We start from the raw sequence: 14,186 nt of genomic DNA, 5'->3' as shown, positions 1-14,186 counted from the left end.
TGGGGGGAATCTTGAGCAGAAGGGTATATAAACACCTCCCCGTAACCCGCCCCCTATACCCTGCAGCAAAACGGGGAAGCTCATAAATATTTGTAGTTCATTAAAATTCATAGATAGCTATTTACTATTGAATGAAAAGTAAACATGTGTAGTTTGTGGAAACAGATATTTTATACGAAAACCCCTTCAAAGCATTTAATGTGCTTTTCCAGAATCGGAAACGCTGATTGAGCTTTTCGTTCAGAATGCTCAGATATATCGGTATGAATATCACTTCAATACATGTAAGAAGCTAACATAGGGTAATGCATATTTAAGAAATTGTAAATGTCTAACCTGATTGTTCGATCACAGGTAATAGGGATGATAACAATTTTTTTTTGCGGTGTCTTTCTTGTAGATTTTTGTATAACAATGGATACGTATTTTTTATTTGTCCCGCAAACATAAATTGACCAAATTACAGTGAATGACACTTACGCGTGACGTCACGATTGAGTATAAATTTTACCATATCGTTACGTCACAAGCCCCCTCTCCTAAACTTTAAAGCAAGCTTCTTTGTCAATTCTAGTTTTTCTCAAAAAGGAAAAAATACGTGTCTAATTCTTTATTTATAACTCAATTATCTAACCGAGGGACTAATTAGATTTTTTCTTTTTATACCCAGTCATCATCCCTATTCTACGCTTGATACGGGCGGTCCGTAGATGAGTGAGCATGTATGCTGGTAAGAGTTCCTTCATGTTTCGAATGGGGGTTTAAATTGTGGGTCCTGGCTGTTTAGCAGACGTTACAGGTAGTCAAGCAGAGTCTGACTAAGGGGTATCATGGTGCGTATGTAACTGGCGTCAGATAGGCGTTCGTTGCTTGTAAAACACAGGTACTTAGCTGCAGCCGGTTAGACTGAAAGCCGACACCAGCATAGTTGGAAAAAGGCTAGGTTAAATGTCAAATTTAAGTATTCTTAGAGGGTTTAAATTAAACAACAAAGTATTTTATATTGATTTATTAAAATGTACTTTAAGTTTCAAACTTCACAAATCTAGGGCCTGGAGGCCTATCTTCACGTCAAAGTAGTATTGTTGCAGTTGTGTGTGCTACACCGACGCTGTCAAGCTTGTTTTGGTGGTAGGGTTTCTGATTGGCGCCAAAAGAGACTATGACTATATATATCGTGTTTAAATCAAAAGCGTATAATCATGGATTAAATAGTAAGTATTCGAACAAAGTAAAGAAATCTTCCATTTTAACTATGTATTTATAAACATTTCGTCACTTTGACAAACAAACTGAAGGATTAATTATTATATAAAAACTAATTTATTAATATCGAACTAAAGCTAGATATTATTTCTTCTTAATTCTGCCTCCTTTAGTTTTCGATTTGACGATGCCTTTGAATTGTTTCGAGGTTACTGCCTTTTTCCTAAAAAAAAACATAAAATAATTAAGTTAAATATTAAAGAAGGATTTATATATAGGTAGTCAAGATTTATAACAATTCCCTAAAAACAACACAACGAAATGATGTCGTTGACTCATAAGTTCATTTGGATATTTGCCAGAACTTTCTTTTCAAGGTTAACCAAAATCGTTGTAGTATTTTTCGAGATTGTAAAGTCAGACGGATGAACATTGTTTTTACATAGAGATGAGTTTTATTATTCATGGGCAAGCTGCCCCCTGCTATAGTTTTAGTTTTTTTACACTTGAAAAAAAGCCCTACATATTTAAATAATGTAAAATATTCTGAGGAATATAAAAAAACTCGGCTAAATGCCAAAAGAAGTTCTATTACTATCGGCTCAGCCATTGCGGAGATTAGTCCGTTTAAACAGATAGATATATCTCTCTAGCGGCGGCTACGAGAACAATACTACGCACAATATTTTTTTTAAAAGACCACGAGGTTCATAATGTTTGTTTTATTTGTATTATGTTCTAATAGAGTAATTAAAAGCTTGCTTTCTCTTTCATTAATGCGAGTGACTTGTTTTTAAATTAGCATCTGTTAATTATCATTAATGGATAACAGGCAGGCACGTGGTGATTATCAATTCTGCGCCTGCGCAAGGAAGTACAACCATAGACAATACAATGACCAAAAGTCTCACCATACAAAACTATCAATTGATCAATTGTTTGCCTTTTTCTCTACTATAAAAACTTTCTTTGAGCTAATTATTAAATTATTTGCCAAGACAACACAAGACACGTTGCTCTAGAGTATTTTTTTTTCTAAGAATAAATATCGTGATCTTTATTTGAAAGGAATTGTACTTTCATGTAATTAAAAATTGGAATTTTAATGAAATCGGTGCAAATCTCAGAACGCACTAATGTATTATCAAGTTCATGTTTACTTGCTAAAAATTGTAAATGAAAAACGACAAGAATTGTTCTAAGGTGTCAAGCTTTTAGGTGGTTTAGAAACTGACATCAACCATATGATAGAAGAAAACCTTATTAATATTACCTTGAATATAACGTTTTCCAGAGGTGATAATCTACAACAACCCTTTTTCCGCGATAAAAGACGGTTGCCAAAGCTAAAAAAAAGCATTAAAAATATCGGTGAGTTACCTCTTATTTAAATTCTTCCTAGATAGCGGTAGATATGCGTAGGGATCGTGTTTGCCTTGCTTCTTGATGTCACCTCGAGCCTTCTTCGACTTGTATTCAGAGCCGACACCTGATGCGACGGAGGCCGCTGAGCCGAGAGGCCTATAAATAAAATACATTTTAAACAACACGTTGTATATTAATACTCTTAGAGATTACTATTTAATTTACATTGCGAGTATAAGTAGTATGTTAGTTAAGAGATGTCAGGAATATTCGGCTACCACTCGGTAGACGGAATTTACTTTTTCAATATTCGGCCGAACAGCGTGTACTATTTATTCGACTGGTTACCGAAGACCGGTTACAACTTTTTTTATTTTTTCTACGCACTCCACAAACATTTGCATATAGTGCGTCACTTTCAATTCTAATCCTAAATTTCTACACCTGAAATAATATAACTTTAATAATAGCCCGTGGCTAAGCTATAACTGCATTAATGAATCGATCACAGGTTAAGCTACGCTTGAAGCGGTTAGTCCGTAGATGGGTGATCATTTTTGTCATACCAAGTTCCGCCGTGTTTCGGAAGGCACGTTAAATTGTGGGCGTGTTATTCATACATCTTTGACAGTTGTTACAAGAAGTGAGAAGCTTGAAAAGTCTGATAAACAGTCTAACTAATCGTGTTACCGAGTCAGATAGGCAGTCGCTCCTTGAAAAACACTGGTACTGCAGCTGAATCCAGTTAGACTGGAAGCCGACCCCAACATAGTTGGGAAAAGGCTAGGCCGATGATGAGTTGCTAGACTCTCTGCAATACAATCCCCTCACCTGTGTATACCCTTCCCGCCCGCCTTGTACTTGGACCCCACTGTGACGGTGGACGCTCTGCTGCGGCCCGACTTCCCGCTCTTCATACTCAGGATGTCGTCGTAGCGACGCTTGGCGCCCGGCTTCAGGAGCTTCGAGGGTTTGGTATCTTCTTCTTCAGCGTCTATTTATGTATGATTTAGAAAGTTATTAGTTTTCTATTATAGAGTTAATTCAAAGTTTTATTGACTTGTAGTAAATATTATTGCGACAATTACACGCTTTCAATTTGTTCTTGGACGTTAGGTAATGTCACTGTCAGTATTTTAAATAATCACATAATTTTGTTAACTAATAATAGGGCATTTGACCAAATTAAACAATAAAAATCTGTATAGTCCATCAGACAGATTACCAAAAAATAATTGAATACGTATTTTTCTTTTTCTCACAACATTAAGGAGTTAGGTAAACAGTACCTAAGTTTCGTAAAAAAGACAAATGAAAACAAGATTCGTATTATAATATATTTTTTGAAAATCTGTCTGCCTAACAAATTTTTGTATTGATTATCGTTTCGATCTACTGTCGTATTCAACTCATAACTTTTGAGAGGCGGATTCATAATTTAATTACTTATAAAGGTTTACTCACGCGTATTTATCGCGATAGCCCGTCTAGTTTTGGACTCAACCAGAGTCTTTAATCATGAGCTGACGCGGCGGGGTCGCGAGTCGAACAGTCATACTTAAATTAGCTAACTACATTCATATTACTTTCTATACTATTTTATCTTTATCTAACTCACCGGTATCATCAGTATCGGTGTCAATGTCTCCGCTGGGTCTCGGCTCATCATCATCATCGTCACCGTCTACATCATCAGTGATGATCAGCCGACCATCCGGCGCCGTCTTGAAACCGCCATCCTTCTTCTTCTGCGCTTTGATTTCTGTTGCCTTCTGTTTTCGGGAGGGGTCCGTAGCTAGAAACAAAACAGATTTATAAGATTTTTTTGATAAAATAGTCTGCTAGTCTTTGTGTTTCGCTACCACTTATATTTTTAATTACATTACTGTTGGTATTGAGTATATGTTAAAGAACAAAAACATTACTTAGGCAAAGTAATGGCCAACGTACAATTATCGACAGTTTATTTTCCTCATTACTTAAAAATCACATTGAACAACTTCGCTTAGCTATATCTCCCGTAACGAAAAAGAAACAACGCAACTAATTCTCAGCAGAAAACTTTTTAACCCCATTTATAACTAAACTAAATCCAAAACTCATCCACTATCCACATCTAGCTTAGTACAAAAAATATACTATTTAAAGTTCAAAAACCTGTAATCTTTCTGCTAGCCGACACATCAGCCAAGTCCACAATGTTATCAGGGTCGTCCTGAATCCAGGCTTGAGTCTTAGCCTTCTTGGCAGTCTTGGTCTTGACCTTCTGCCTCGGCCTTTCCTCTTCATCATCATCCAGAAACTCCATCTCCGAGTCGGAGTCTTTAAGGATGTCCTCCAAGGTTTTTGAGGTGCCTTTGATTTGCATATCCGAGTCTGAGTCGTTGTCTGATTGGTCTCTGTGGGAATGGAAAATATTGATTTTAAAAAACCTTGTTTTGATTTTTGTCCCATTTTTGGAGTACTAATGTTCCTGCCGGGGCAGCGGGATCGTCCGAAAGGTTACCGTGGTTCCGGTACACAAAGGGCAAAAAAGAAGAAGTTAGTAGAAGTCTGAACTACCCTTCCGCTCAACCCAAAGCGGAAAAAGTAATTTGATGATTTCCCACCCGAAAAAAAAGTCTATGAACTCTTTTATTAAAATATTTCATATTATTGATATGAATGGGTATACCAAGACTTATAAAAACTGATTCAGTAGCTGACCAATGGAAGCCAATCAACCAGACACAACAGATGTCAATACAAATCACGTTACAATGATTCTAAATACAACGATTAAAGAAAACAAACCTTCTATTCTCCTTCAGTTTCTTCTTCCTGTTCTCAAACTTCCTGATATTCCTAAGTCTTCGCAGCATGACCTCATCAGCGGGCGGTATGAGTTTCTCCACAGTATCAGCACCGAATTTCCTTATCATGCGAGTGAGGAAGTAGCCTATTTCCTTTCGAGAATGCCTCTTGCAGTCTTCAGCCATACCCGATAGAGATTTGAAGATTACAGGCAGACTGCCCGCTAGGACATCTGTTGGCAGAACTTTTGTGTATACCTGAAATTTGAATGAATGTTAGAAATGTCAAACAAGTAGAAGATATAACAATTACATGAGGCTTGAAGATATTTTTTATTACATGCTGATGTTATAATAAGATGTACAGGCATATTATTACAATATTCTACAACGCCATCTAGTTTCAAACTAAGAAAAATCTTCAGGCATTATTAACATAGCCCTTCCCTTATCATTACTTTGCCCAACCACTTGAAGAGTATTCTATATTTAAAATAAAATTACTACACATTTTTAGTTTAATCAAGTCTGTTAGCTTCCAAAACATCATTGCAGAGGTACCAGTTGGTGTTGGCTCTACAACATTATATTTTCTATTTTATTTAAAAAGCAAAAAAAACTCCCGCTTTAAGGAACTTAATTCTTGTGTCGCGGGGGGTTTTGCAAACATTCAAGTCACCTGCATAAAGACACCCAGACTCAGAACAAGCATTCGTGGATCACACAAATGCTTGTCCTACACGGGGATCGAACCCGCGACACGTCGCTCACAGTGGGTTTGGTGTGGTGACCTCAACCACTCGGCTATCCGTGCAGTTAAAACGTGCAAGTACAACATACCTTCAAGAAGCTAAGACAAGCCGCTATAATCTCTCTATTGGTATTCGTCATCTGTTCGGAGACTGTCTCTAGCAAGCCTTGCACTGTCTCCAAGCCCATGTCCTCGGAGTAGTTGAATAGGGCTGATGCTATAGCCCGCAGTGTGGCCGCTACAATACGTGGGAGAGGGGCAGATAGACCTGATGACAGCATGTTTACGAAGGCTTGCATACCTGGGGAAAAAGGTGAATATATATAAATATTGCGTATTTGGTCGATGGGTATTCATTGTTTTAATTAACATTGGTATTTAAGTATCATAAGTAGCAGACTTATAGATCACTGATCACTGTAATCAGATTTCTATAAAATTATTATTATTACACGTAAAGAGTCTATGTGAAACAAAAGAATATGATATTTATCATATAATCACTGTACTTATGATAAGAAGTGTGGATGGGAACTTGGGATTTAAAAAAAAGAGGTGGATTTTTAAAAGTGCTAAGGTATTCTAGTTATTAAAGAATTTGTGTTTAAAACATAATTTACTGCTTTTATATTAGTAAGTCTCTCGCATTCAATAGTGCATGTTGCTGACCGAATTCTGTTTCTATAGAGTTTTAATTTAAATGCCATATTTATTATATTACAGCCTAAAAACGATATCGTCATCTAATAACAAAAAAAATACTTGTATTACCGCCATCTATCGTTCACTAACCAAACCAAAGCTTCAATTACCAGCCAATAGATGGCGGTACAAAAATACACCAATATGAATTAAAACATACCTCCGTCTTGCGCCTTCAACACGTTACCAACACTAGAAATAAGGTTGAAAGCGCATTGCCGACACTTCGAGTTGATGTCCTTTGTACATATCACTGATTCGGCAATCGCACTCTTCAGTAGCTTGCTTTCAGCGTTCAGGAATGGCGTCGTGTTTATTAGGTGTTCTATACATCTGTGGAATGGAGGTTTAAATGGGTTAGATTATAATATGTTGTGAAGTGTTTGATTAAATCAAATTGTGAAGTTTAAAAGAATGATTTTTTGGTACATAACTTTTTTATAGTACTCTTTTAGACAAGGTTGACACGAACAAGAATCTTCTTATTAATATATCTAACTGTTTAAATACCTAACCGAGCTGAAGTTCAGTATGTTGTTAACTCATAACATGAATATAAATATAAAGGGATTCTAAATTTAACTGAACCTTTAAAAAACTATGAGTTATCGGATTCAGATTGATATTAAAGAATTACTAGTTACCGTAATCTAGCCGCCTTGCTGCTATCCGCAGCCTTATGCAACGACGTCATCAACAACTTCTTAATCTTCTTATAGTTATCTTTCAAAAACTGTTTACAGCTTTCATTCTCACTCTTAAAAATCTCCTCCAATATTCTATAAGCCTTCTTATGTTCCATTTCCAGTAGTTTGACCTTCTCTTTATACCGTAATTCGTTCTTTTTCTCTCCGTTCTCTTCTTGATTCTCCTTTTTAGCTCTTTTGTTCTTCTTGGGGTCTTCTAGGACAGTTTCGCTGAGCGGGTATATCCAATCTTCGAATAACTTTGCTATTGTTTCACTGCTTTGGTATAGGACTAGGGCTCTGATCACGTTTAGGATGGATTCCCTTTGGAAATGGTTGTCCTTCGAGCCTTCCAACTGTTGGAGAGCGTTCGAGAACAACTCTTCTCTAAGCGTTTGGTCGCTTATAGTTAGGTATACCTAGAAATGTTATTAAATGTAGAGGTGAGACATTTGTACAATCGTTAACGCGAATCGATTCGCACAAAATCGTGACGGATACAAGTCACGTGACTTATCGATATGAAATGGATTGGTAAATGACGACTGAATATGGTACAAATACAAATTTAAGACGAGACTGAAATATCAAATTAGTTTTAATTTTCATTAGTTAGAAACTACACCAGATAATTTATCTGGTGGTATCTCTGCCTATGAGGGTTGGACTGTAGGTATTGAATTATTAGTTCCTTTTTTTTATTAAAACGACACCCGCATTAAGGAATTTAATCCTTGTGTCGCATTCACAAATATTCAAGTTACATGCTCAAAGAAACCCAGACTCAGGACAAGCATTCGTGGATAACACCAATGCTTGTCCTACGCGGGGATTGAACCGGCGACAAGTCACGCTTAGTAGATTTGGACTAGCAACCTAAACCATTCGGCTATCCGTGCAATCAGTAACTTAATAACTTAAATACTAATTACCTGTATAGTTTCAAGAGCCGCTAGCCTTTGTCCTTCAGCACTACTTCCTTTAACCGGAGACATATAAATATTCAATAATATAGGCAAATAGTTCTTCGCGAATCTTCCCAATTCTAACTTATCATCCTCACTGTCAGCCGAACAGCTGATTAACTTCCTAAGAGCCTGCATCACAGACAATCTGAACTCCGGATTATCTTTTAAAACACTACCTAACACTCTAGCAATAGACTTGAAATTGTCTTTGATATCTTTCGGATTATTGCAAAATGAAGGTAGGAGAGCCCAGAATTGATTGCAGAGTAGTTCATAAGTGTGTGATAGGGCAACATCCTTTGTTTGCGTGAGTTCTCGAGATTTTTTTCTGCAGAATGTTGCCATTTCTAATATTTCTGTTGCGAAGTATTTTAAGTTTGAGTGTGTGATCTTGTCTTTGAGGACGGGGAGTAGCCAGCTTCGTTCCAAGTTGATTGTTTCGCCTCCGTCCCTTAAGGGTATGATTCTGAGGACGAATTCTGGTCCTAGTGCCTTGATAGCGCAGCCTGTGGCGTATTCTACTTCTTTGTCGTTGTCAAAGTTGTGGCTTTCGCGGCGGTCGTTCAGTTTTCTTAGGAGAGGACCGAGTATGTTTGCTACTTTTTCGTTTCCGATCTGTTGAAGAATGATCAAAGGTTAATTATGTGCTGTTAATATTTGTTGTAATGTTTTTCTTTGAATATAAAGTTTTCAAGGCTGTTTTCTCAAGGGATAAAAACGCACTTCAGATTATATTATATCATTTCATACAGCTTCTTTGTTAAGGCGTGCCAGCCGTTTCTTAACTTCAATTATGATTTGTTACTATAATTTTATTATAATTTCAGCCGTCTACTGACCACGGGTCATGTTAATTACCGACTAGTCACACATAGACAGACAGTGGCCTTAGTATTAGGATCTTTTTTGGACAATTGGATATGGACTTGATATTTACCTCAAAACACACAGCGATGGTGAGTATAACATGTCTGATGGCTTGGTTGAAGGGGTTGTCGAGGCCGGTTCCGATGCTCTTGAACACCGCCTCGATGTGCACCTTGTGCTTCAGGTAAACCTCATCCGATTCTATGGCCAGCTTCACACAATCAAGCAGGACGGCCTGGTGAGGAAATAAAGCATGAGAATAAGAAATGGGAAAGCTTTCTCTATTTATTTAATGAATGTTGGACTACTCTGATATTGTACCGTGTTTCAAACAAATACATTAGTATCTCTTATTAGAACGACTACACATTACGTAATTTGATTCTGTGCCGCGGGGGATTTAATACACATTCACCCAGACTGGCATTTCTTGCCCTACACGAGAATGGAATCCGCGCAGTAGCTGTGGCTAGATGACCCCACGGCTACCCGTACAGTTAGGATCACGTTGTGTAAATGTTCTCTTCTATCAATCAATCAATCAAATCAGCAAATCAAGATCCACTGCTGGGCATAGGCCTCATCTAACCACCCTAGGTTTTCTTCTATAGTAGATCTACTGAAAAAAATCTCGTCAATTATTCAACTTAATATGAATTATTTACCTTCAGTGCATTGGTAGAGGCAGAGTTGATGTCAGCCACATCAGATAGCCACAGCTCACTGACACAGATGTTGACAAACGCCGGCAGATTGGGCAGGCACAGGTTTAAGTCTAAGCTATAAGGTGGTGAAGAGATAAATATTATTAAGAAATTGTTTAAAAGATTAGTTAGGTGCCATATACTAACACACTGCGAATCGATAATTTAGTTAAAATTTAATACTTGCTGACCAATTTTCCATTTTTGGATTCATTCAAGGACTGATTCATTGATTTTAAGTTTCTTATCCAAAGGGTAAAACCGGAACAGACGGACGGAAAGCTGAGCCTCATTTATTAATGAGATGGTTGAAGTTTCAGATTCCGACAGACAGTTCAGTATTCCCAGATCAACTCGCTCTTTACACTATTTTTGTTTGAGCACGATATTTATATACAGGGTGTCACAAAAATCAACGATAATCTGAGACCGGATGAAAGGCCAAGTAATAACAGATAAGGGAAAAAAAATCAAAAGATAAGACATTTTTTTGCATTGCATTAGTTTATAGTTTCGATTAATAGCATCATTAATGAAGATCCCGAAATTAAAAAAAAACACAGCGAAATTGTTACATTAGAGATCACAAGACTTGAAAATGCGACGAAGGATGTCGAATTTCAACTTTTTAAATGTCCCTTATCGCTGAACTGAGTCAATACCAATCCTCTTGTGTAGTTTAACTGTGTATTATGCAAAGTAGGAGCTTTATTACAAACTTACATATAACGCAACACTCCTCAATCATTAAAATTTCTCTACAACAACTTTCAAACACTTACTTAGCAAGCGAGGCATACGCCTGCTGCAAGACGGCGGCCCAGGCCAACACCTGTCCGGTATCGTTAGCGGGGGGTCTGGCCGCCATCAGCGCGCGCGTCAGCTGCACAGCGAGCGACGCCGTCATGTTGCTGCTGTCCTTGTTGTTGGAGAACAGCGCGTGGAGGGTGTGCAGGCAACACGTCTTGATGTACACGTTGTTGTGCGTCATTAGCGAGAGGATGGCCTCGCAGATTGACTGGGGAGATATTATAATCATAATGTAATTAGACAATGACAAAAAAATATTTCCCCACCCAGGACACCACAAACAAATGTACATGCGTATCACACAAACATTTGTACTGCTTAATTTATTTTCAACTCCGAAGGCGTTTTATTAATACCTGCTACATTTAACAAAATTAACATGCAGTCCCAACCCTATTGGTACTTCCTCTATTATTCCTCACTATTATAATAAGATTACATTATGAATTATACACGTTAAGTACAACGTACATAAAATACGTAATATACTCATAGATATCTAAAGCTTTATATATTTACCTTAATAAAATCCTTGCTGAAGACTGGCAACACATCTCTGAGCATGGTGAGAGTGTGCAACACTGTCCGGTGTCCCGCTAACAACGCCTCGGCCTTGATCTGCGACAAGCAGTACTCCGCCACGCGATTCGAACCCGGGTGTACTTTCGGTACCTAAATAGAGAAAATTAATATTTAAGAACAATTTGGGTGTCATTGTGAAAGTGTCTTGAATGTATGTATTCATTCTCTTAATGAGGGAGTTTTCTTTATAAAAGAAGAAAAAAATACGTATAATATGTAGATCTAACTTATAAACTGTGTTATTTGTCTGCCCTACTCAAAGTTTCTAAACAGAGTATTCACGCCTCTTTATCTGTATCGCTCGACTATTTTTGGACCCTACGACGACGATGCTCACGATTAAAGACTCGGACGATTCCAATTTACGGAATATAATTTATTTACAAATAATCCTCAGGGGATAAAAATTCATAATTCAATTAGATTTTTTTAGTTAACTTACTTTATTCTTTTGATCATCAGAAGGTATCATGAAACAGCTTCCGCGTAACACAGATGTGACAGCATGCTGAGCCGCTTTCCGTACCTACAACAATTGAAGGCTGATTATTTTGACCTTTATTCCCTTAATCTTAAGGCTTAATAAACCCTTATTTGAGAGAAAAAACTTTCGAATAGTAAAGCTATTTCTTAGTTTTAAATTGTTTTTTTTTTAACATTGACATTTTCAATCAATTTTTGAAATTACTTAGCTTGGTCATAATCACACGATGTTCTTTAAATGGACACACGACGCACAGAAACTCGATTCAAATGAGATATTATTTGTATCAATACAAAAGCAATAAACTACATCTACGGCGTCGAAATCGTACCGTTTAAGAAGGCGCATTTAAAATGCGACGCACTTAGTATATTATGTTTTTTTTTTTCTTTTCTTACTAATCTTTATAATTCAAATTCTCACCTTTGGCTTAGAATGTAATGTAAAGGCTAGGACCGATTCAAAAACTCTCATGGTAGATGAATCACCCCATAATGCATACTCCTGGGCTCTCAGTAACACTGATAGACACCCTAGGGCACCCCTCAACAGTGTCCCATTCTCACTCTGTTCGTTTTTGATGAGAATATCAGTAAATATTGTTGCCGAGTCAGAGAACTGTTTCCTTAAGACTGCTTGCGGTACTGCCTTTATACCCATGGAGAGAAGTGTTAGTGTTGCCACTAGATTGTCTTCGACTTCAGCGGCCTTCAGGGCTTCCATCTGAAAAGATAATAAAATAATAATATTATTATTTGTATGATTGTGTGATACAGACAACATTTTATTCTTCTGAAAATATTAAGTTGTTCAATTTTATAATTTATTTTCTTGAATTTAGACACAACTTTTTTGTTGGGTTTAAAACAAAAAAATGACTAATTTTTGAATTTAGACAATTAGATAGAAAAAAAAAATGTATGTACTGACCAATGCTATGAAGTACTCAGTAGTAGATTCCTTGCCGCCCTGTTCCTTTATAACTTCAGTGACTGCAGCCAACACAGCAAGCATCTCCTTATGATGTGCATTGTTTGAGTCAAACTTATTCAAGAGCCTTAAAATAAAAAGTAGATAAACTATTAATACAATATTCTTACTTACAAGAGATGTCTCAAGGATAATTGCTTCTGAATAAGCTACAATTTCTTTTTATAGTACGTGGTAAGCAGACTATTCACAAAAAAATTGGGAAGCTAATTGCTATTAAATATCATACCAATTAATTTTATTAGGGAAGAAAATCTCCAAAAACTTATAAACATTTTTTTGGAGGTTTTATATTTTTTTAAATTAAATAATTTTCTTTTTCTTGTAAATTATTTTCCAAAGCTGGAGTTTAAATGGTTATGCCAGAATAATAATTTGACTGGAGTAGCATTTACACTTACTTGCTAAAGCTAAGGTTGGAGCACTGACTCCAATCGGAAGCGAATGTCTGAAATGTTTTATAAGTGCTGGGTCTCATAGATCCAGAATATTCACTCTCTGACACATCATCAGTGCTCTTCATAGACATATTCTCCAACTCCTTAGCAATCGACAGCTCATTTTCTGCCTCAGACTTATTTTTGTTTGATGCATGGCTGTATGTCATCATAGCATCATGTTTAAGCACTGCCTGCTGGGTTAACCCAGTGCTACCTGGGAATTAAAGAGGTTTTTACAGCATTAAAGATTATTGAATAATAGGAAATGTAATATTATATGAAGATTCTTAAAAATAAATCTTTTTTGTTTTGTTATTGTTAATAGGTTAGACATTATAATGTCATGCTGAAATAATAGGAGTTTTTAACATGTTTAATATCAGTTTCGCGATTAACATCCTAGGTAAATTTAATTTTCAGATAAATAATGATATTACAAATTTCTACATACCTAAATTTTCTTGAAAGAATCGGGATTTTGCCATATCCCGGTACTTCTGGATCTTTGGGTTGGAATTCGAGGATTGGCCCTTCTGCCATCGTTTCCCCTTACTTTTGCCTTTTAGTTTTGATCTGAATTTCCCCATATTTCTTATTTCATGACACGAGTTCTCAATGTATAAACACCGCACGTGGTGAGAGAACAATTATTTGGTATGAAGTTAACAGCAAATGAGGTGAATAGTAAATTTGTCAAAATTGACATACTTACAAGGCAGCCAACCTTAAGAAAATATGCACAGATTATAGAGACGCTTCAAGGGTATTATGAAGGACCTAAAACCAAAATTAAAACTTTTTGATCATGTTTTTCATGATTCTGGTGTTCTATGATAAAA

General features: G+C 36.6%; 1 protein-coding gene across 1 annotated transcript; it reads right to left on the bottom strand.

Moving 5' to 3' along the window:
* Positions 1–994: 994 nt before the first annotated feature.
* Positions 995–14,037, bottom strand: LOC113502798 (RRP12-like protein). The gene is made up of 19 exons (XM_026884494.1): positions 13,799–14,037; positions 13,309–13,561; positions 12,848–12,974; positions 12,341–12,640; positions 11,876–11,959; positions 11,371–11,523; positions 10,824–11,059; positions 10,003–10,117; positions 9,408–9,572; positions 8,435–9,085; positions 7,461–7,921; positions 6,977–7,149; positions 6,204–6,415; positions 5,365–5,621; positions 4,729–4,970; positions 4,190–4,366; positions 3,403–3,565; positions 2,587–2,727; positions 995–1,429 (listed from the first exon to the last, which is right to left on the bottom strand). The coding sequence occupies exons 1-19, from the start codon at positions 13,932–13,934 to the stop codon at positions 1,351–1,353; spliced, it is 4,125 nt and encodes a 1,374-aa protein (XP_026740295.1). The 5' UTR covers positions 13,935–14,037; the 3' UTR covers positions 995–1,350.
* Positions 14,038–14,186: the final 149 nt, after the last annotated feature.

This window comes from Trichoplusia ni, chromosome 18 (assembly GCF_003590095.1).
Source record: "Trichoplusia ni isolate ovarian cell line Hi5 chromosome 18, tn1, whole genome shotgun sequence".
NCBI classification, from domain to species: domain Eukaryota; kingdom Metazoa; phylum Arthropoda; class Insecta; order Lepidoptera; family Noctuidae; genus Trichoplusia; species Trichoplusia ni.
This window is presented reverse-complemented; position numbering and strand designations above follow the sequence as displayed.

Excerpts from the sequence above, each read along its gene's own strand:
- LOC113502798 (XM_026884494.1), bottom strand. The coding sequence starts at position 13,934 with ATGGGGAAATTCAGATCAAAACTAAAAGGCAAAAGTAAGGGGAAACGA. Across the intron at positions 11,960-12,340 it reads CATTACATTCTAAGCCAAAG|GTACGGAAAGCGGCTCAGCA; the intron begins GTGAGAATTTGA and ends CAATTGTTGTAG. Across the intron at positions 4,367-4,728 it reads GGCTAGCAGAAAGATTACAG|CTACGGACCCCTCCCGAAAA; the intron begins GTTTTTGAACTT and ends TTTTGTTTCTAG.